Raw genomic sequence first — 21,734 nt, 5'->3', positions numbered from 1 at the left:
ATCCCCACAGTCATGTCAGCACAAGATTAGAGATTGTGAGTGTTGCTTAGGTCACTTACCCAGCTCATCAGCTCTAGTTTACGAGGATCTGTCTCTTCAGGAGGCTCAGTTTTGGCTTTCCCACCTTTTCCCTTCTTCCCTCGGGCTTTGCCTTTACCTCCTGCACCTGAGGGGCGACGGGTCGCTGGGCTTTTTGGCCGGTCGGTAGTTAAGGAGCTTGCAGGCTGGGAAAGGCAACATCATGGATACACATGGGTAATGGCAGGGCAAAAGAGGCGCACACACAACAGTCTGACAAAACCTTTTTTATAAGGTCTCAGTTACTCAGCTGTCACCATGTAAAAAGACGTCACTCACTGCCACTCATGTACTGACATATGCATAATAAATAAATTGGAAAAAACTCACGGGCCAGTGGAGTCCATACACAAAGATTTGACTGTGAGCGATGTCCACTCTGTTCCAGGCGAGAGCCAGGCTCAGCTGATCCGAGGCAGAAGCATTTGTTCCTGCGGTCACAAACCGCTAACACTGTCAGTCCACACAAACACGGAGCAAGAACTTTTCTGAACAAACAAGAGACTGTTTGGGTTCAAACAGTAATTCACTGAAATACAGAACACTACCTTATTTTTTGGACCATAAAGCGCACCAGATTATAGGGTGCCTTAAGATAAACAAAACAGATATTGTGGTTTGACTAAACTACCCAGAATGCCTAATGTGTCCAAGAAGCAGCAGACAATTAGTCAAAGGGTTTGATGGGAAGTTTTTCTAGTGAACTTTGTTGTTCTTCATAATCTCTTCTTTTATCTGCAATGTTCAGCTTTTGCAGAGAGTGTAACACAAAACATAGGTCAAACTTTGTTGACAGTAAAGCAGCGCAGTTTAGTTGTAAGACATAAAATAAAAAACAACCGTACCGTAACGATAAACAACCAGTAAACCTGCCTGCTCTATGCTGCTTCATGGTCTTACCCCCCTTCCCCTCCTATTATCACCCTCCTACCCCCCCCTCTCTCTAACGTCCCTCTCTCTTGTTCCCCTCTTTCCTTTTCCGTCCGGTCCAACACCAAAGATTTTCAAACATGATTGAAATTAATAAAGTTTGGCCTCAATTACAAAAGGGGTTTATTCAGACATACCTTTGGTTTGTCTGAAGATGAATAACCCCTCTTGTTAGAATAAAATATGTCCAACACAAGAGGCCCTCAGCTCTCATCTGTTTGCCTAGCTGTTGGACAGGACAAGTTAAAAAAAAAAAAAAATAAATAAAAAAAAAAAATAAAAAACAATGCTCTCCGCTTTTCTGGTCATTCATTATGTTAAAGCCCAGTACAAATCAGTCCATCAGGCCTCTGACAAGAGTACCTGTAATGTGTGCGACTGTTTCGTTTACACGTGCAATTGGTTTTGGTAATAGTGGCGTTCAAAGGTTTAAAGTTTGAGGCAGCTTTTTCAAAGATTTGAGCAGTTACTATTTAAAAACAGCTAAACTGTTTGAATGACTTGTAAAGGATAAATCCATTGTGGCCACTTTGTTTACAACAACCAGATAAATAGTTAGTGTTTTGGTAATCTTCCTAATTTCCACCATCAGTGAATGCACCGAGTTTGAAGCTCCCACCGTTAACATTCTGATTGGTCCTGCAACTAAGCCCCGCCCCCACATGCCAGAAAAGGGATTTCTGATTTGAAAGTGAAAAACAGATTTATAAGTGACATTTTGAGCAATGAAACACAAATCAAGGTTACATTTAACTTGTGTCTGTTTTTGTTTTTATTTATTTTGAGTTTCAACACCAGTTTTTCCGCTTTCAGTTTCAAAATGTTGTATTTTGGTTTTCAGAGCTTTTGGCCCCCGTTTGGCATCATAGTTCGTGGGACACATGGTCAGTCACAATAAAGGCATTCTGACCCTGAGTTAACAGCATTCTGCCTGTGTCCACCCTGAGACTGGAAGGTCGTGAGTTCAAATCCACAACTGAGTCATACGATAAACACTAAAAATGGGACCCTGAGCCTCACTGCTTGACACCAAGTATTCCAGGGTTGGATTGGAGGGTTAAACCATCAAATTGTTCCAGGGTGCAGCTGTATGTACAGCTCTCTGCTCCCCCAGGGCAGGGGTCAACAAATTTCATACACCAAGGTGCATGACAACTAATGGGACTTTAATGGGATTTACATAAGACAGCACTAACACGCGCCCGGCTAGCTAGTCCACCTGAGTTCTGCCCTATCCAATACTTCACATCAGTCCAGCCATGGCAGTCACGACAAAAGTTAGCAAAGTCTAAACATTTGGACATATTTTTAATTCTGTATACCACAGAAAATCGGGTCAAGGCAGTAAACACAACCAGAATTAACTCATGTGACGCTCTGATGTCCATGTTTTGTGGATTCATGAGACCATTAAATGTTTTAAAGTCTGCTTTAAGGCCCAGAAAATATAGTAGATGTTCTGACTTAAATATTCTAAACCCATTCTGCAAAAAGATCCCCCAAATTTTGAGGTGACAGAAACAAAAACTGAATAATGATACTGCAGTATTTTAAAATCAACACTTTAATATCAAGAGACATAAAAAACAATGGAGCATTCTTACCCTTAAGCAGAGCAGTGAGTATAGACATTTCAATGTCCTGCTGCCCCTCCGAACCCATTCTGAACACTGTGATCTGATCTCACAAACCCACACGCAAGTGCACATGCACACACACACCCAGATGTGCACATGCACAGACACATGCACATGCACACACACAGAAAGAAGATAAACAGATATATTACATACAAACAAATGATCTAGATGAGCTGATAATATGGCTGTATTTGTCACAAAAAATATTTTTAACTTTACAAAGAAACAAACCACAATAGACCGCTCATGTTACACAATAGACAGTGGAATAGACAACAGGAATCTCTGTGGACCAGGGTGTTTGCAGACGGAGGAACACCATCTGAAAGAAGACCAAAGAGGATGTAGATGGATGTAGTGAACACTGAGGATGGTTGGTGTCCGCAAGGTGGATGCAGAGGGGGGGGTTAAATGGAGTCAGATAATTCAGTGTGGGGATCATTAGAGCAGTTGTAAGAAAAAGAAGAAAAAGTGATAAAATATAATGCAGTTAGGAGGTTAGCAGCATTTTGTTGCAGGGCCCTACAGATCTAAACTAACCGTAGATCTGTCTCAGCACCATGGTCAGGCCGGATTCGGATTCCCCTGGTCACACAAAAGATTTTGCGCATTTTCCATGTATGAATTTTCGGTGGTTTCAGATACATGTGTGACATATGTAATTCAATAGTGTTTTTGTGATATTCCACCTGCCATGCCTCATTATAATCAAACTTTGTTGACAGTCCCTTGGCAGTGGCCCGCTTCATGTCTGCATTTACTTGAAGAAAAAAAAATATATATTTTTTTTAGTTCTACAAGAGAACAATACACATTAAAATGCAGAAAAAACTATCTTTTTTCTTTAGAAATGCGTTTGTAGTTCACTCTCCGTGTGAATAAAAAATGACTGAGATCATTGCTGTCACATTTGAACGTTTATCACAAGATAATTTATTTTTGTTTTTATTACACGCTCTTGGGTTATTGAGGGACATTGAGGCTTCATAGTGGGTCACAGAGACACAAAAACACGCGGAAGGAAGCGGCTGACAGACAGACGGAGCAGTTGTGTTGTGAAATCTAAAGTGTTGTGTTGTGACCCTTCTGGGCCACTGATGGGGGGCAGCTGCTGCAGACACACTCACTGAAGAGTTTTAGAAGGGAGAAGGGTGACATCTGCTGGCTGTAAGCAGAACTGCACCTGACGAAAAGGCCAGAATTTTGAAGAAACATTTCAGGAGAGTAGTCTTATCTAATAATGCTCGTTTTTAATGATCACTTTATCTTCTGTTCCGCCAAATTATTTATCTTTTTCTTTACTAAATACTATCATCAGCATCGTTCAGACTGTCACCACACCCCTCTCAGTTTTGACTGTTGGGCTAATTAGCTCTTTGGAGAATTCCCATTAAATAATGAAATACAAACAGCCTGTAAAACTGTTATAAAATTTTAACCCATGTAATTCTTGACTTTGTTGCTGCTCCTGTTTGCCTTTTGCATTTGTGGAGAAATCATAGAAGAGAAAGACAAGCTGACCAGAGTCGACACCTGAAGAGGGCCAGTAAAGTGCATGTTCGTTTCATTAAAAACGTCTGTGGTGTGGCCTAACAGGTAAAAGAAAAAGGTATGAAAAAGAAAGAAAAGAATGGTCAATCAGTGTTCAACACTGTCAGTCACTGTTAAACAAGAACACGCTCTGCAGAAAACAGTGCAGAGACCGGGAAAAAAGCAGGGTGGTGGACTTCAAGGACTGGGGTAGAGCAGTCCTGCCCTAAACCCTCACTGCGGGGTACACTCTGGACTGGTTGTCAGTCCGCTGCAGGGCACACAATCACCCAGACACACATATGCACACTTTAGAGTCACAAAAAACCTGTGAAGCATGCTTTTGGACTGTGGAAGGAAGCTGGAGCGCCTGGAGAAAACCCACACGTGAACGTGGAGAACATACAAACTCCACACAGGAGGGTCCCAGCCGGTATTGGAGCCAGGTGAGAGCACTAACCACTGCCCCACCGTGCAGCCTTTAGCAGAGAAAATAATGTTTAAAATATTTTAATGGAATTGTCTTCTCTTATTCTGAACCAGCTCATCTTCACTGTACGACACCGATCCCAACGGTAGTACACAAAGACACACAACAGAACAAAATGGAGCACGCATATTTATGTGTGATCTGAAATGGTTTTGTTTCAGACGAGGAACCAGAGTGCTTTAATCCGTTAGCGGCTCATCTGAGTGGACTGACCCCCAACCTGCAGCGCTCCACTGCAGCTGTTATGTGATAGCAGCCGAGGATTGTGGGATTAAATAAAAGGACGGAACAATCTTCCGTAAGTGCTCTAGCGTTTGGTCAGACATAAACCAAAAGTTATTATGACGGTGAGTAAACCACACGTCCGCAGACTGGAAAAGAAATGTATCTCAGCTTGAAAAAGAAAATTCAAAACAGCTTAAACAATTAGAAAGGAATAGGAAAACATAAAAATAAAAACATGTACAAACACTTGAAACACGTTCAAGGCATTCAAAATACGAAAAAATAAATGTTTCGCTGAAACGCAAAAGATTCTTTGCAGCTTTCTTTAATGTGTCTTTAATCTTATTATGAAATTTACTTACAAAAGTAAAACAAATTTCAAAATAAAGTATGTAAAGTACAGAAAAATCTGGATGCAGTTAGTTTCTGTCTCAGACCCTTTCTGTTTATAGTTCCAATTTTCTCCTCTTCATCTTCCCCCCAGCTTCATAACTGAAGGCAGGTGTGTGTGTGTGTGTGTGTGTGTGTGTGTGTGTGTGTGTGGGTGGGGTGTTCTGATATGGATGACATGCCAACACAAATCAAGTATTTTAAATATATAAACATTTGGATTATGCTTGAATTTCATATTGTGAGATAGAAAATCACAAAGATAATTCATTTTAACCCTTGTGCTATCTTAGATGACCCCACCCTCACATTGACGTGTTCTCCCTACCATGACAAAGGTGGATAAAGGTGGAAAGATTTCATGTAATCCATGGACACCAGTAAGGTTCACAAATCATTGAAAAAAAAGGTTCAGCGCACTGTCTAGTGGGTCTAGATGACCCAACTCCCAAGGTTAAAGTGCCAAGGATAGCACAAGGGTTAGGGTCTAGATCAGTGTTTTTCAACCTTTTTTGATCCACGGCACACTTTAACCTTGATAAAAATCCTGCAGCACACCAGGGTCAAAAAATAAAAAAAGAGAAATTCATAGTCTGTATTGATCTACAGCCCCTCCACAATCTCACATGCATTTTTGTGACAATTGTGGCAGAAAAAGCTGGAAGTTGCAGCTGTTTTTTCTAAAAGTTGTAATAAAAGTTAAATTAGAAGATTTAAAAATTGTTTAATGTGTGTTTGTTGTGGTTTCAAACTGTCAAAGGAAGACTCATTGTGCACTGAGACGCTGTCACTTTAACCCAATGCCTCATGGGAGATGTAGTGCAAACAGCCGCCGAACGCAAGACAGACTCGCGTCTCTTAGGCTTCATTGTTTTGTTCACTTTTTCCACGGTCTGATACCAGATCCCTCAAAAAGCTACACCGCTAAATATGAGCTTTAGCTGGTCTTTTTGTTGGAACTGAGAGACTTTATGAGGAGAATCGAATCAGGAAGTGAAAACTTTAGCCACTTCTGATTGGTCAGACTGATGACGTGTGATTAAGCCTCCAAGAATGATTGGTGGAGACAGTTAGAGGGGCGGGACTTTTCCGAAAACGGCTGACGCTATGGCTAAATCACCGTCATTCTTATCAAAGTGTCTTTAATAGAATCAAATTAACACAAAGAAAAAAGTATTTTATGATCTTTCATATTCCTAACTTCTCAGTTTTATCTGTTTGGATGAACAAAGAGCTGAAATCCTGGAGATGGAAAATGTTTTTAGATCAGTTAATGAGGGCAATTTCCCACGGCACACCTGACCATCTCCCACTGCACACCAGTGTGCCGCGACACACTGGTTGAAAAACACTGGTCTAGATGACCCAACTCCCAATGTTAAAGTGCCTAGGATGGCACAAGGGTTACAAAATGTTATATACATTTTTTTTCATGTCATTGACAGAAATAGGTATTCGATACCCTCGTAACCATTAAGAGTTCTGGTTCAAACAGACCAGTTAGAATCTCCTCATCAGCCTGTCACCTGAATTGAAGACACCTGTTTGAACTAATCACCTGTAGAAAGACACCAGTCCAAAGAATCAGTCCATCGGTCAGACTCCAAACTCTCCAACATGGAAAGACTAAAGAGCTTTCAGTGGATGTAAGGGAGAAGATTATAGATCGGAATGAACTACAAAACCAACAGCAAGAAGATGGGAGTTAAGAAAACAACTGTTGGTGCTATTTGGATAAAATACAATAACTTGACCATCAATCCACCTTTAGGTCTGGGGTCCAAACCAGATCTGACCTGGTGGGTTTCCATGATCATGAGAACAGTGAGAAATTGGCTTAAAACAGCACGGCAGGAGTTAGTTGATTATTTTAAAGCAGCTGGAACCACAGTCACCAAAAAAAGCATTGGTGATACTTTACACTGCAATAGTTTAACATCTTGCAGTGCTGGCAAAGTCCCCTTGCGTAACCCTTGCGCAATCTTAGATGACCCCACCCTTCCATTGACGTGTTATTCCTACCATGACAAAGGTGGATAAAGGTGGAAAGAGTTCATGGAATCCATGGACACCAGTGAAGATCACAAATCACTGAAGAAAAAAGGTTCAGAGCACTGTCTAGTGGGTCTAGATGACCCAACTCCCAATGTTAAAGTGCCTAGGATAGCACAAGGGTTAAAAAGGTACATGAGCAGACCGCCTTAAGTTTGAACACCTTCACGATTTAGAGAGTGATTGGGAGGAGGAGCTGTGGTCGGATCAGACAGACATGGAGCTCTCTGGCATCAACTCAACCCGTCATGTTTGAAGGAAGAAGAAAGCTGCTCATGAACCCAAGAACACGACCCTCACTGTCAAGCATGGAGGTGGAAACATTATGGTTTAAGGATGTTTTTCTACACGTGGCTACTTCATTGTGTGGATGGGCGGAGCCATGTGCCATCTAATCCTGAGTGTTTCCATCTGCCAAGAGGCTTAAAATGGGTGGTGGATAGGTCTTTCAACAGGATAATGACCCAAAACATACAACCAAGGCAACCAAGGAATGGCTGAAGAAGAAGCATATCAAGGTCATGGAGTCTCTGGACCTCAACCTTAGAGAAAACCTATGGAGAGGACTAAAGCTCAGAGTTGCTAAGCAACAATCACCAAATCTGAATGATTTAGAAGTCATTTGTACAGAAGAGTGGACCAGAACTCCTCCTTATATGTGCAGAAACCTGCTCATCACCTACAAGAAACCTCTGACCTCTGTTAGTAAAGGTTTTCCCATAGCCTACTAAGTCTTTCTGCCAAGAGGGATCAAGAACTTATTTCCCTCAATGAAAAACAAATAAATGTATATAATTTCTTTAAAGTGGATTTCTTATTTTCTTTGTACTTTTCTATCTCTCACTGTTTATGAACCCACAATTATGATGACAGGCTGTCAATTTCTTTTTAGGGGGGCAAACCTACAAGATCCAATACTTGTTTCCTCCGCTGTATATATTTGACAGGAGCAGAAGTTTTAACCTTTAATCTACCAATATCTCATCTTTCTTCCCCACAGACAGTCAGCTGCTTTGACAATTGAGCAATAACTCAGTTTTCTTTTTTAACCTAACAGCATCAATGACATTTTCACTCTTTCAGAACCAGACATGTGGTCTTTCTAGTCTGACACCACTAGAACCTTCAGGGATCCAGCTGTTTCTGTGACTAAGTTTTAAAAGTTTAATTTCCAGCAGAAGAGGTTTCAAACCTAAGACTGAGCATCAAACCACACCAACCAGTGGATGCGTTGTGAATGACAAGCATTCCCTGACCTACCAAAGCCCTCTTCTTCATGCATTCCATCACCATGAGGAAGATCTGCTGAGCCTGGCTGCGGCTGTAGTTGAAGGTTTTCTGGATGGTCACCAGCAGCTGGTCCTTGACACTCTCACTCACCAGCCTGTAGAGGACCAATAGATCAAGGATAATTCAGACACCATGTCTAGAACCAAACCTGGAACCAATGAGAAAATACACCTCACCCATCTTCCTCGCTGTATCTATGAGCAAAGGAAATGATGTCAGAAGCTCGCCCACTGCCATCACAGACCACTACAGGGACTGGAGGCTCCTCCCTCAGACTTTCCAGGACGACAGAAATGATGTTTGGACCCCCTTCAAGGATCAGACACACCACAGGGACTCCTTGACCTAAACCTGTGAACAAACAATAGATTGGTCTGGACGTACATGTGATACAATCATCACAGCACAAAATAATACACAACACATGAAGAAGTTGAATTAAAAAGTCTGTTTTTTCTTCTTCTTTGTCTTTCTGCAGGTGCCTTTATGCTACAGTGCATTCCTGTCCTCTGCATCTTCCTCACCCACACATCCTCCTCCATCCATGAGCCTCCTCTTTGGTATTCCTCTTTCCTGATAGCTCCAACCTCAGCATCCTTTATCACATCATCACGGTTCCTCCTCTTACGTGTCCAAACGTCTCCATCTGCTTCCCTGCATTGATCTCCAGAACATCTACCATGAACTTTTCCTCATTCAATCCTGATCCGTCCTGGTCTCTCCCAAAGAGAACCTCAACATCTTTATCTCGCTGCCTCCAGCTCTGCCTCCTGTCTCTGCATCAGAGTCTCTAAATCAACAGCATGGCTGCTCTCACCACAGTCTTCTTCATCTTTTCTTTTATTCTTGATGACACAAAAGTCACACTTCACACCTGAAAGCTTCCTCCGCCCATTCTAACCTGCTTTCACACCCCTTTTCACCTGTTTCCCACACTCATATAGCCGACAACGGGATAGAAAAGGTCTAGATTGTGCCCTTTTTTGTAATTGCATTTAGCATTTGAAAGTACAAAAAAGGATACATATTAAGAGTCCTAAGCAATATTGATAAAAGGACAGAAGCTTAAAAGGATAATCACCAAAAACATTGTAGAATTGTACAACCTGGAGCTATACAGAGCAGAATTAAGTATGCATTAAAATATCTGACAACAGAAAGACGTGAGTCATTCAGCATCTGTAATCGCTCACTGAAAGCTTCTTAATCCATTAAAAGCATTGTGCACAGGAAGGCCTTAAAGCCCAGGATTACTATAGTTTTTCACTGAGATCTCTTCTTCAGGAACCTTCAGTAAATCTGGAATGAAGCTAAAAACTGTTCAACTTCTTGATTTATTTTTAAATCTTACATGACAGCACAATGCAGAGCTAAAACCCTTAAATAAAACATCCATCTATTTCTGAAACCCGTTTTATCCCTTACAGGGTCACAGGGCTGCTGGAGCCTAACCCGCCCACTCTTGGGCAAAAGTTTTCAAACATTATGTTGAACTGGAACAATTTCTTCAGAAGTAAAGTATTGACATTTCATCATCTACCAAGATGTGCAAATCTTTTTCTGTGTAAATCAATAACCAATTGTTTGTGCTTTCTGAAAAAAAACAACAAAAAAAAAACGTATAAAGATCTGCCAGAGCAGAGAAAAACAAAAACAGACAGTTTGCTATATCTGTAGCTATAGTAACCAGTTGCTGTTGTTGTTTTTTTTTTAAAGAAGAAAAATCTCCCTTGTTGCTTTTGTATCTTTTAAAACAGAGGTTGTTCATGACGGCTGTGGTCACAGAAATGATCTAAGAGGTTACTGAAGATCAGACATTTCTTTTTAATTGTTCCTCAACAGAAACATGATATAAAACAATTGGAAAAATGATGGGACCCTTGTGTGGTAAAGTAGTTCTTTGTTTAAACACATGTGGTTAAATGCCTTTGAAAAGTATTTGGAGTTGGAAAATGAAAAAGTAGATGGAAAATTATGTCCACTCATGTTTCGGATGTGTAAACAATATTTATGCCCAAAATAGCACATAGATGTGCAGAAAACTGCAGAAAAGGCAGGAGGAAAAGAGGTGTGGGCTCAATTTTGAGGACCTGAAAATATTTCAGATGACTAAAATGTTTTAATAAGTGTGCAAAACATTTTTACAGGCGTAAATCTTTTTTTTACTCGTCCTAATTAGTTTCTGAATGACCCTGGAAGCGATGCTCCTCGGGATAATTGAGCCCCTGGCGGGGCCTTTGCAGTTATATTCTAAGAGCCTTGCTTCTGAGACCAAGCTTTATAACACCAGCCAACACATTTTACTACCAAATGTCTTGGTCTTCTTTAGATTTGATTGTATCTAGCACAGATTCAGAGACAATCTGATACTTTGAGTTGGAACGGACCCTTGGACATGAGGCATCTCACAGGCATCTGAAGCGTTTTTTTGTCATCTAATGGTTTTGGAAGAGTGGAACGCATTGGCTCAGAGGTGTCGCTGTCAAGCTGTCATTGCAGCAGACGGTGGAAATACTCGCTATGGACATACTCAATGTTTGTTCTTTGGTGTTATCTTTATTTTTGGGGTGATAAATATTGAACTGATGAAAATAGCTTCTTCTCATTTATTATCAGAAGTATCCAATGGAACTATTTATGAATGTTGTTGAAATTCAGATCAAACGGGAAAATCACTCATCACTCACTCACTCATCCCTAAATTATTGTAAGTAGTTTTTGTGCTTACTACATTCAGACACACCTGAGCATAGGCTTTTCCATTTCTCTTCAGCTTTTCGTTTTCTGCTCTTAACAAACTAATTATGTATTTAACAGCTTATACTTGCTGTAACAACATCTGACAGGGGGAGGTTGTGTTCTTTGTGTACTCACAGAGTGCGGTTTTGTTTTTGTCACATGACTCACGTGTGTTGATCTTTTGGAGGGCTATGTGCTTCTCAAGCTGTCGGCGGAGGCGAACCTCAGCACCGTACTTGCCGGTGGTCCCATTGTCAGACAGGATGAAGTGAGAATGGCTGCTGTTCAGGACTGAGAGCTTGCTAAGGGGGTTGGACATCGTCTGATAGGGCCGTGTCACCTACAACATAACAGCATGAGGGTCAGAGGTCAGAAGGTGGACAGAGCTCATGCTTAGAAGCACAGGTGAAGTGCTGTGGTTAATGGCAGAAATAATTTCCCTTTAAACTGTCATGTCTGAGTCAGTGACATTTAGTCAGTGCTTCTCAATTATTGTTTGCAAGCCCCCCCCCCAGGAAACAGAAATTGTTTCGCGCCCCACTATTTGAGAAGCACTGCATTTAGTCGTGAAACTCAAATAATCAGCAATCAACTGTTTAGCCAACATCTTTATTCACAGTGCAGGTTAAGGCTTAGCTGGGGTTGAACAAAAATAATGAAATTCATAGTAGATGAATATTTTACTTCATCCATCCGTCCATCCATCCATCCATCCATCCATCCGTCCGTCCATCCAACCATCTGTCCATCCATCCATCCGTCCGTCCATCCATCCATCCATCCATCCGTCCGTCCATCCATCCATCCATCCATCCATCCATCCGTCCATCCATCCATCCGTCCGTCCATCCATCCATCCGTACATCCATCCAACCATCCGTCCGTCCGTCCATCCATCCATCCATTCATCCATCCGTCCATCCATCCATCCATCCATCCGTCCGTCCATCCAACCATCTGTCCATCCATCCATCCGTCCGTCCATCCATCCATCCATCCATCCGTCCGTCCATCCATCCATCCATCCATCCATCCGTCCATCCATCCATCCGTCCGTCCATCCATCCATCCGTACATCCATCCAACCATCCGTCCGTCCGTCCATCCATCCATCCATCCATCCATCCATCCGTCCATCCATCCATCCATCCATCCATCCATCCATCCATCCATCCATCCATCCATCCATTCATCCATCCGTCCGTCCATCCATCCATCCATCCATCCATCCGTACATCCATTCATCCATCTGTCCATCCATCCATCCATCCATCCATCCATCCTTCCGTACGTCCATCCATCCATTCGTCCGTCCATCCATCCATCCATCCATGCATCCATCCATCCATCCATCCATCCATCCGTCCATCCATCCATCCATTCATCCATCCATCCATCCGTCCATCCATCCGTCCATCCATTCATCCGTCCAACCACCCATCCATCCATCCATCCATCCATCCGTACGTCCATCCATCCATCCGTCCATCCATCCATCCGTCCATCCATCCATCCATCCATCCATCCATCCATCCATCCATCCTTCCGTACGTCCATCCATCCATCCATCCATTCGTCCGTCCATCCATCCATCTGTCCAACCACCCATCCATCCGTCCATCAATCTATCCTTCCAACCATCCATCCGTCCGTCCGTCCAGCCATCCATCCATCCATCCATCCATCCATACATCCAACCATCCATCCGTCCGTCCGTCCAGCCATCCATCCATACATCCATACATCCAGAAACGGGTCACTGGGGCAGCAGTCTAAACAAAGTAGCCCCGACTTCCCTCTCCCCCGCCACCTCCTCCAACTCCCTGAGGCAAACCGAAAGACGTAGTCTCTCCAGCGTGTCCTGTGTCTTCCCCGGGGCGTCCGCCAAGTAGGACATGCCTAGAACTCCTCCCCAGTTTTTTTTTTTTTTTTTTGTGCAGTTAGTCCTCAGTGACTTTGGCCCATGATGGGTCCTGGTGTGCTTTTTTCTTCTGAACACAAACTATGTTTGTGGTTTGGTTAGGCACAGCGAATGTTTATGTTGGACATTAGTTCAGCATCAGTCAAAAGACTGGCTGCTACCATCAATTTTCAATGGTAGCAACCCAGGATTTAAGGAAAAATGAGTGAATGAATGGATGAGTTGGTAGATAAATTATTTTTCTTGACTCCCCAAAAAGGTTGAGCTCAAGCTCTCTCATAGGGAAATTAATATCTATTGATAAATGCCCTCCTCAAGGGCAGTTGGTGAATGAGCTAAAAGACAAACATCATGTCCTAACAAACATCTTAAGTCAAACATCAGAACAAACCATCATGTCTGCTTTCCTCCTGATCCATGATCTCCTATTTGAACGAATATAACAACTTTGAAACACAACAACGCTGACTTGTCTTACATCTTTCCCAATCAAATCTTCCTTGTTCTCAACAATGCCCCATGGTGCAATGCCAATGGCGTAGACTTTTCCTCTGGACTTTGATGAGTGGTCCTTCAGAGCATCTCCAACATGGCGGATGACCCCTAAAATAGGGAAAGACAAATCTAAAGGATTAATTTTTAAAGATGCTTTAGTTCTTTCATGGACTCACACTCTAAAGTCTATGGTAAAGCTGTTCCAACTTCATTCATTTCTAAGACGTTTCTGTTCTGAAATTGTAAAATAAAGTTCTTAAAGATCATTTCAAGATTTGGTTGGACAACATCTCAGTATAAAGTCTCCTAATGAAATTGTGTCTGAGGGAGAAGCTATCCAGGCAAACTGGCATAAAGTTTGGGTTGTAGTTCTACCTGTGGTGACCCCTCCAGTGAAGATCCATGCTCCAGTTGTAACAGCAGCTTTAATTAGTCCTTTTCCAAAAACCTGCTTCAGTTTGGGAGGCAGGTCAAAGTTCTGCAGGCCTCCATGGACAGAAATAAGCAGCGTCGGCAGCTCTAACTGCCATTCCTTCACCATTAGGTGGAGCAGGGAGTCTGGCTTGGTGTCAAAGGAGACCCGGATGTACTGCAAGATGGAAGAAATCCCTTTAGCCCAGATATTACAATAACATTTAAAATTAACAGATTTTTTTCTGTTACCATAGCTTTGTTGACATGTCCACCTCCCTGGAACTCCAAAACCCCAAAAGCATCAGTGGGAGAGGTCTTTGTGTGTTTGAGGGCACTCCATCTCTCTCCAGGTTGGGACTCCAGCTGAACCTGCGGGGTGGCATCCTCCTTGGCAATGGCAGAGTGCTGCACCACCAGCTGACCACAACTACACCTGAGCCACGACAAGAGCATAGAAACCTGAGCTAAGAGAGATGGAAGCATTTACCTTTAGTCTCATTTAAATTTTCGTGTCAAATTTGCTATCTTTGAAGGCTAAGTATGTTACTAGGGCAACTGAAAGCCAGCTGAGTTTACTGGTTCTAATCTTTGAAATCTCGATTTGGCCAAAGATGGGACAAGTGAAATGGGACCTGCTCGAGAGTCAGCTGACAGGGTTCGGTTTACAGTGCTCTCAGACAAAAATTCTCACCTCATTCCCTCTTCCATTGCCTCTACCAACACAGTTCTGGGGTGACAAGAGGCAATTTCCTTAATATGTCTGTCAGAAAGACAAGGCAGGCACACCTTATCAGGAAGGTGTTAAGAGAGGAGATGTCTACACCACTGAAACTGAATACTCAGGGTGCATCAGAAACAGACAGGAGTGACTTTTGGACAGCTTTGCAGAGTGGTGTAGAGCAAACCAGCACCATTTAAACTCAGAAGATGGTTGTGTATTATAGGGAAAGGAAAACTCAAACTAAGTCCACTACCATCATAGGGGTGTACGTTAATGTTGTGGACCACCACAAATACTTGGGAGTACATTTGAACCACATATTTGATGGGCCATCGATCACCATCATCAAAAGTGGGCTGAACAGGTTTTTTTCCTGAGTAAGCTTTGACCCTTTAGTGCAGGGGTGCCATATCCAGCCCGCCAGGTGGTTTACTCCGGCCCACACATGAAGAGTAAAAATCATAAGGATGATTAAAAAAGAAAGCAAGTTTCTAGTCCATTCCTGTGGCGAGTTATGATTTTTTAACCCTTGTGCTATCCTAGGCACTTTACCATTGGGAGTTGGGTCATCTAGACCCACTAGACAGTGCGCTGAACCTTTTTTCTTCAATGATTTGTGATCTTCACTGGTGTCCATGGATTACATGAAATCTTTCCACCTTTATCCACCTTTGTCATGGTAGTAAAACACGTCAATGTAAGGGCGGGGTCATCTAAGATAGCACAAGGGTTTAAAGAAATAACTGAAATGTGCAATTCCGCCACTAGGGGGAGCAAAGGAAAGGTGAAACAGCATATCTCTGCATGTGCCAAAAACAACATCCCATCTACTACATGACTCTACGGAAGCACAGTCATGCTAATGCTGACAATTTGTACATCTGTTGTGTATTTTGTTTTCTCCTTATGCGTACTGTGTGTTCTAGCTTAGTCTTTCTTTTCTGCTTTTTTAATTGTTTATTGCTGGGCTCCTGTTTCACACACGTTTCACTCACAAGCTCTGTTGCCTCTAAGCTTTGCACTGCTCCCATGCCCTTTGCACAATATAACATTTATTCTGAACTTGTAATGAAATTATCAAGTAAACAGTGTATTCTGTGTCTCTTTCAACTCAATTCACTGAGTGACAAGCGACCAAAAACAGATGCTGATTTAGACAAGTTTCCAGTATGCAAAACTGATTTCAGATTGAAGGCGGTGTTTCATTGCATTCTGTCTTCCCTGTCAGCTTGGCCGGGCTGGCACGTGCAGTGAAAATTCAAAAACACAGAAGGAGGGTGTTGATGGACTTGTTTTCTGCGGCCAGAGTGGGCCTCACCCGCAACATGATGGAACGCACGTGAACTTAGGTGCTTTACCTGACAGTGGGGGAGGGGGTTGGGAGTGTTGTCAGACATGAAGTCTTACCCATTCTTTTTTTGGATCAAATCTCATACAATTTGCGGCGAGCACACGATTAGTTTTTCCTCCACGTAATTTCATATTTTGAGTGGCGGAGGAGAAGTGTAACGTACATTCATTCTTTCATTCATTCATCTTCTATTCTGTTTTATCCCTTTCAGGGGCACGGGGCTGCTGGCCCATCCCAGCCACTTGCGGGCGAAGGCAGGGGACACCCTGGACAGGTCACCAATCTGTCACAGGGTCACAATCACACACCCATGCCCTCTCACATTCACACCTATGGACAATTAACAGTGAACAATTTACCAATGAAGCATGTTTTTGGATGGTGGGAGGAAGCTGGAGTCCCCAGAGAAAACCCACGCATGCACAGGGAGAACATGCAAACTCCACACAAAGGTCCCCCATTGGTGTTCTGTTTCTGGGACTTGAACCAAGGGCTTTTCTTGCTGTGAGCAAGAGCGCTAACCAGTGCACCACTGTGCAGCCCCAGTGAAAGGTGTAACGTACAATTATCTTTTAATTCACACCGGGCACGCACACAGCTACAAATTACATGTTATTTTGCATTTTGAACAAGGGGGGGGGGGGCATGCACCCACAACGCTTATCCTCCATGTTGTCAGTTTCGCTTTTAAATTTTTATTTTTGGTGGATGTGCTAAATTCATTTGTCTTGTGTTTGTCGTATGTTAGCGTTATAATAGTGAAATTGTTTCTTCTTGTTGTTTTTCTGTTGAGTGGGGGATTGTATTCTCGTATTCTCATAACCCCAGGCTTCTTCCATTCCCCTTTCAAATCGTATTTTCAAAGTCTTGTGTAGACTTATGTTTCATTTCATGTAAGTGTTGATTTGATTTGAAATAAATCTTGTACTACTACTACTAAAATAAACGCATGTAAATCATATGTCACTATCAAACTTGAGCTGTAGATGGGTTTAACGCGGTCACATGCACTGGGTGCAGGAGCATGTGACGTGCATTCACGTAGACTTTTCATTGGAGGAGGCTGAATAAACGTATGTGACAGCATAGCATTAGCTGCAAATCCACCCAAACAGAACTTTCTGACTGTCCACTGTGAGGAGGAGCAAATTGGAAGACCTAGCAAATGTTTTAGATGAGGACACAATAACATTCAAACCTCTGAGCAAAGCGCAATGGCTGCTGAGGCATCAAGCCGTGAAAGCAGCTCTGAGAAACTACACTGTGCTTGAAGAATACTGCAAGAGAGAATCTAACAACAATGGAGATCCTGTGGCAACAAAAAGTTATTGCTTCAAGGAGTTAAGTGATTCAAAGTTCAGGCATACTTTTCTGCTCTAGGAGATGTTTTGGTTAACTGGCACGGCTCTGCCTTTCTCTTCAAAGGGCTAACCTGAATGTGATGGAAGGACACTGCTTAGCAAGAGCAAAGACTGAGAAGTTCCATTCCCAATACTTGAAGGATAAGAGGGATGTTCCGTGAAGTGAGCGTGTCAAAGAGGTGATGAGGACCTCAGCAACTGAAATACCAGTGAGACTTTAATCCAAAAGCTCTGGAACCTTGGATGCTGGTTTTCCAGAAGATGAACTCAAGGAATGGTCTGCATTTGACATTGAATCTTTGGACTAAGCTTTTATTTTGGATGCACATTCATTGCCACACTGACAGACAAGTATTAGGCCATTTTCCGCCACATACATTTAAAAGAGGCTGTATACCAAGAATATGTCGAGTTCAAGTACACAATGAAGCGAAAACTTAAACAAAGGTCAATAAAACCTTCCCAGATATGGGATCACTTAGATCTGAAGAACTCAAGGAAATCTCTCAGCTTCTTGATATTTGTGCTACATTTCAAGCATCCAGTGCAGATTGTGAAAGAGGCTTTACACTTTAGTGAATCGTATCAAAACAGCATCCAGAAAATTGTCTTGATGTGGCACATTTGGACCAGCTGATGCACATAATATCAAAGAATGAAGCAAATGAACCCTTCCATCTGGACGAAGTCTAAAATCACCAGAGAAGTGATCAGAACAGATGGCAAAATCAGGTAAAATTTAAGTCCCCAAGCAGCAGACTTGCACTTATTTGGGTGTCATTTATCAAGACTTCATTTATGGAGGATAATTATTAAAGGACCTGGATGCGATAATTTATGAGCAGTACCAGTGCTGATTAAAAATGCTGCATGGTTTAAAGTGGGAAAAAAAAATCTCTGTGTACATGTTTCACATCTTCCAGACTATGACCCCAACCCAGACCACAACATGGCTTCTTTCCCAGAAGGGCTCTGCACTTATAGAGATAATAATTTTCTTGGCTGAAAATAATTATATTAGTTTCTATAACATTACATAACATTTAAGGAGTTGTGAGAGTTATACCTACTCTATAAATGTAATCATGTTTGGTTGAGAGCAGTGCACAGCCTTACCCTCTGTTTGCCATGATTGGATGGAGAAACATGACTGGTTGGTCAAAATTCATTATTTTCTTGGCTAGCCAAATATGGTAAAAAATGTTTTGTAGGTTGTGTTTTGAACCTCTAGCCTGAAACTTAAAACTTGAATTTTTTAAACGTTTGCAAGTTACAAAATAACTTACAGGTACAAAACAAAAGTCCACTTCTAGTTCCATACCTTAAGAGACGCCATGAAAACGGAACATATGATTGTGGTGCCTATGATAGGTGTATCGTGAAGTATGTAAAAGGCTAATGGAAGTTTCACACACTTATGATGTACGGGGATGCTGTCATATGCGGCTCTTACGCCAAACTCTTGTCATCGGTAAGGTGTGAGGTGCAAATACATGTGCATGGAGTGAGCGCGAGATATATAAGTGACGTAGGATGTCCACACTGTGGGAATGTGGCATTACAGGCTCGAAGTGCAGTCCACTTGATTTTGGTGAGTGGGAGAATGAAAAATCTTAACACCATGCTTATGTCTCTACTACTTCACCCTTACTTAACATTTTTGCTCTAAAGTCTCATTGAGCGGTCTATGAGCTTGATATTTGATCTTTCTTTTGGCCGCAGACAGCCCATAACCGCCCGTAAAGGGAGTTTTGACTTTGGGTCTCTGCTCTGAGAAGAAGCTTTCCCTCCTTAATTTGAGTTGGAACTCTGTTTTCTGACTGTAGAAATACCTGCTGCTGTCCTTGCTGGGAACAATCTGGATACATTCTCTCTTCAAGAAGGTCCTTTCCACCCACACTCTGTGGACCTGAAACGAGAAGATCAAACATCAGGAAGTTGCTGTTTCTCAGAGTCCCATACATCTCAACCTATTAAATCAGTTCAGAGGTTTTTTTAATGCATCATGCTAAGTTGGAAATAAAGTTAAAATACAACTAAACACAAATGTTATATTTCAGGTCAAATAATTATGGCCCGCAGCAACAGTCACTGACAGCAAGGACCATTTTGTTTTTGCAGTTGGAAAGATTTCTGTCTTTGAGCGAAAATTTGACACCGGCCAAATGCGCGAAAAGTGACCAAAATTTGCACACACCTACAACTCCCAAAAAATGAAATTTCGACATACTAAAAGACACCCCACCCATGATAATGACATCACAGCGAGCGATAATGTCATAAAATGAATGGGCTGAAAAACAGCGTGGACTCAAATAAAAATAATATAAAAAATCAGTAACAAAACCAAATCACACATGTCAGGGATATTCTGGCCTCCCCTATGACTGCGCTTGGGCTCAACTCCACTCACAGTCTGGGCTGTGAAACACAGTCCCTCCAGATGGGTTGGACTCACTGCCCTTCTGGAGTTGCTCATGGTGAGAGGAGGCGGGCTGGTGTAGGCCTACTCGTGAACCCCCAGCACAGCTCCTAAGTGACGCAGTTTGCCCCAGTGGATGAGTGGGTCAAGTCCTCCTGGCCCGGACTCCGAGCTTCTGCGTGATGATTGGAGGGTCTGTCGAAAGACTGCATCTCCTTTTGACTGACAGCGATTCTGTACTATCAGGAATCACTGAAGCTTTTCGCTCAGTCCCATCACGGATTTCTCAAGTTCAGTTGAAATAAAAACTGCTGCAACCTATTTCTTTGATATTTGCTTGGTGAAATTGCTTGATTTTCATCATACATTTCAGACAATTATACACCACATTCCTTGTTTCAGTTTTACAGAGTTTAATCTTTTTTTTTAGATTGTTCATTCTTCACTTTGATTCAGGAAGACTGAGGTCAGAACTTAAAGTCCTGTATTCAGATCAGGACTTGCAGGGTAACAGGGGAAAGCTGTGTGATTACTTGGTGTTCCTTAAAGACATGGAGTTGGACAGTGCAATGCCTCAGCCTTACTAACTGTTCTCATTAGTGGCAACAATTGGAGCTACATCTGCAGGTGTAGAAAGGAGCTTCTCCTGTTTAACACTTGTGCTATCTTAGATGACCCCACCCTTACATTGATGTGTTCTCCCTACCATGACAAAGGTGGATAAAGGTGGAATGATTTCATGTAATCCATGGACACCAGTGAAGATCACAAATCATTGAAGAAAAAAGGTTCAGAGCACTGTCTAGTGGGTCTAGATGACCCAACTCCCAATGTCAAAGTGCCTAGGATAGCACAAGGGCTAAAGAGACTCAAGTTCTATGCCCGAAACACAATGGGCCAAGGCCGTTTAAGCAGCCTAGCTCTGCTGGCCATTGAGAGGACAATGGTCAAGTCACTTGAAAAGAATCCTAGTTGGTACAACAGGGTCACAGACCTTTTTCTTGAAAAGGAACGTAGGGCAGAATTTACTTTTAAATAAATGGACAATTTTATGATGTAGGCCGAAAATGAGCTTCCCCTCTCTGACAGACCAGTAGCATTTCTAGGGTTCTATGGTGTAGTGGTTAGCACTCTGGACTCTGAATCCAATAGTCTGAGTTCAAATCTCAGTAGAACCTTGAAACTATCCTCACTCATCATTGTTACATGGATCTACTGTATACAATCAAGCTGCTCAAACTGATTGACTAAAAACAACAGACATTGTCATGGTCAGTTTTCTAGCAACAAAATTCTTTTTGGGTTTTCAAAAATCATCTATACACTTCAGTTAGTGTACAAAATATGCCACATTACTTCGTAATATAATGTTTATTTTTTTCATAAATCTTGTTTTTGTCAAAATATTTCAAGTTTTGTTAGAATTTTTATTGTAAAAATGTAAGTGTACAAAGGTGTTATAGTAAGCAATCTGGACTTCTGAATCCAGTAGTCAGAGTTCAGAATTCAGTAGAACCTTGAAACCCAACCAACTCTCCTTACCCCTTGTTCATTCCTGGGCAATTTAACATTGGGAGTTGGGTCATCTAGACCCACTAGACAGTGCGGTGAACCTTTTTTCTTCAATGATTTGTGATCTTCACTGGTTCACTGGTGTCAATGTAAGGATGGGGTCATAGGATAGC

At 42.1% G+C, this 21,734-nt stretch overlaps 1 protein-coding gene and 1 non-coding gene across 2 annotated transcripts in view; one reads left to right on the top strand and one right to left on the bottom strand.

The window, feature by feature from the left end:
* The window catches only part of LOC101175302 (transient receptor potential cation channel subfamily M member 1), a 52,723-nt gene that overhangs the window by 20,584 nt on the left and 10,405 nt on the right, over positions 1 to 21,734 (bottom strand). Inside the window, exons 2-11 of the mRNA XM_011487102.2 lie at positions 19,460 to 19,536; positions 14,444 to 14,627; positions 14,156 to 14,369; positions 13,764 to 13,888; positions 11,533 to 11,704; positions 8,802 to 8,976; positions 8,596 to 8,719; positions 2,613 to 2,685; positions 409 to 509; positions 60 to 224 (exon numbers count right to left, since the gene is read on the bottom strand). Coding sequence (XP_011485404.1) covers positions 60 to 224; positions 409 to 509; positions 2,613 to 2,685; positions 8,596 to 8,719; positions 8,802 to 8,976; positions 11,533 to 11,704; positions 13,764 to 13,888; positions 14,156 to 14,369; positions 14,444 to 14,627; positions 19,460 to 19,536 — 1,410 coding nt within the window. The remainder of the gene's footprint in view (positions 1 to 59; positions 225 to 408; positions 510 to 2,612; positions 2,686 to 8,595; positions 8,720 to 8,801; positions 8,977 to 11,532; positions 11,705 to 13,763; positions 13,889 to 14,155; positions 14,370 to 14,443; positions 14,628 to 19,459; positions 19,537 to 21,734) is intronic.
* On the top strand, positions 21,156 to 21,227 carry trnaq-cug. The gene has a single exon. It is a non-coding gene; the product is annotated as a tRNA-Gln (tRNA).

Source organism: Oryzias latipes, chromosome 3 (genome assembly GCF_002234675.1).
Source record: "Oryzias latipes chromosome 3, ASM223467v1".
Lineage (NCBI taxonomy): Eukaryota > Metazoa > Chordata > Actinopteri > Beloniformes > Adrianichthyidae > Oryzias > Oryzias latipes.
This window is presented reverse-complemented; position numbering and strand designations above follow the sequence as displayed.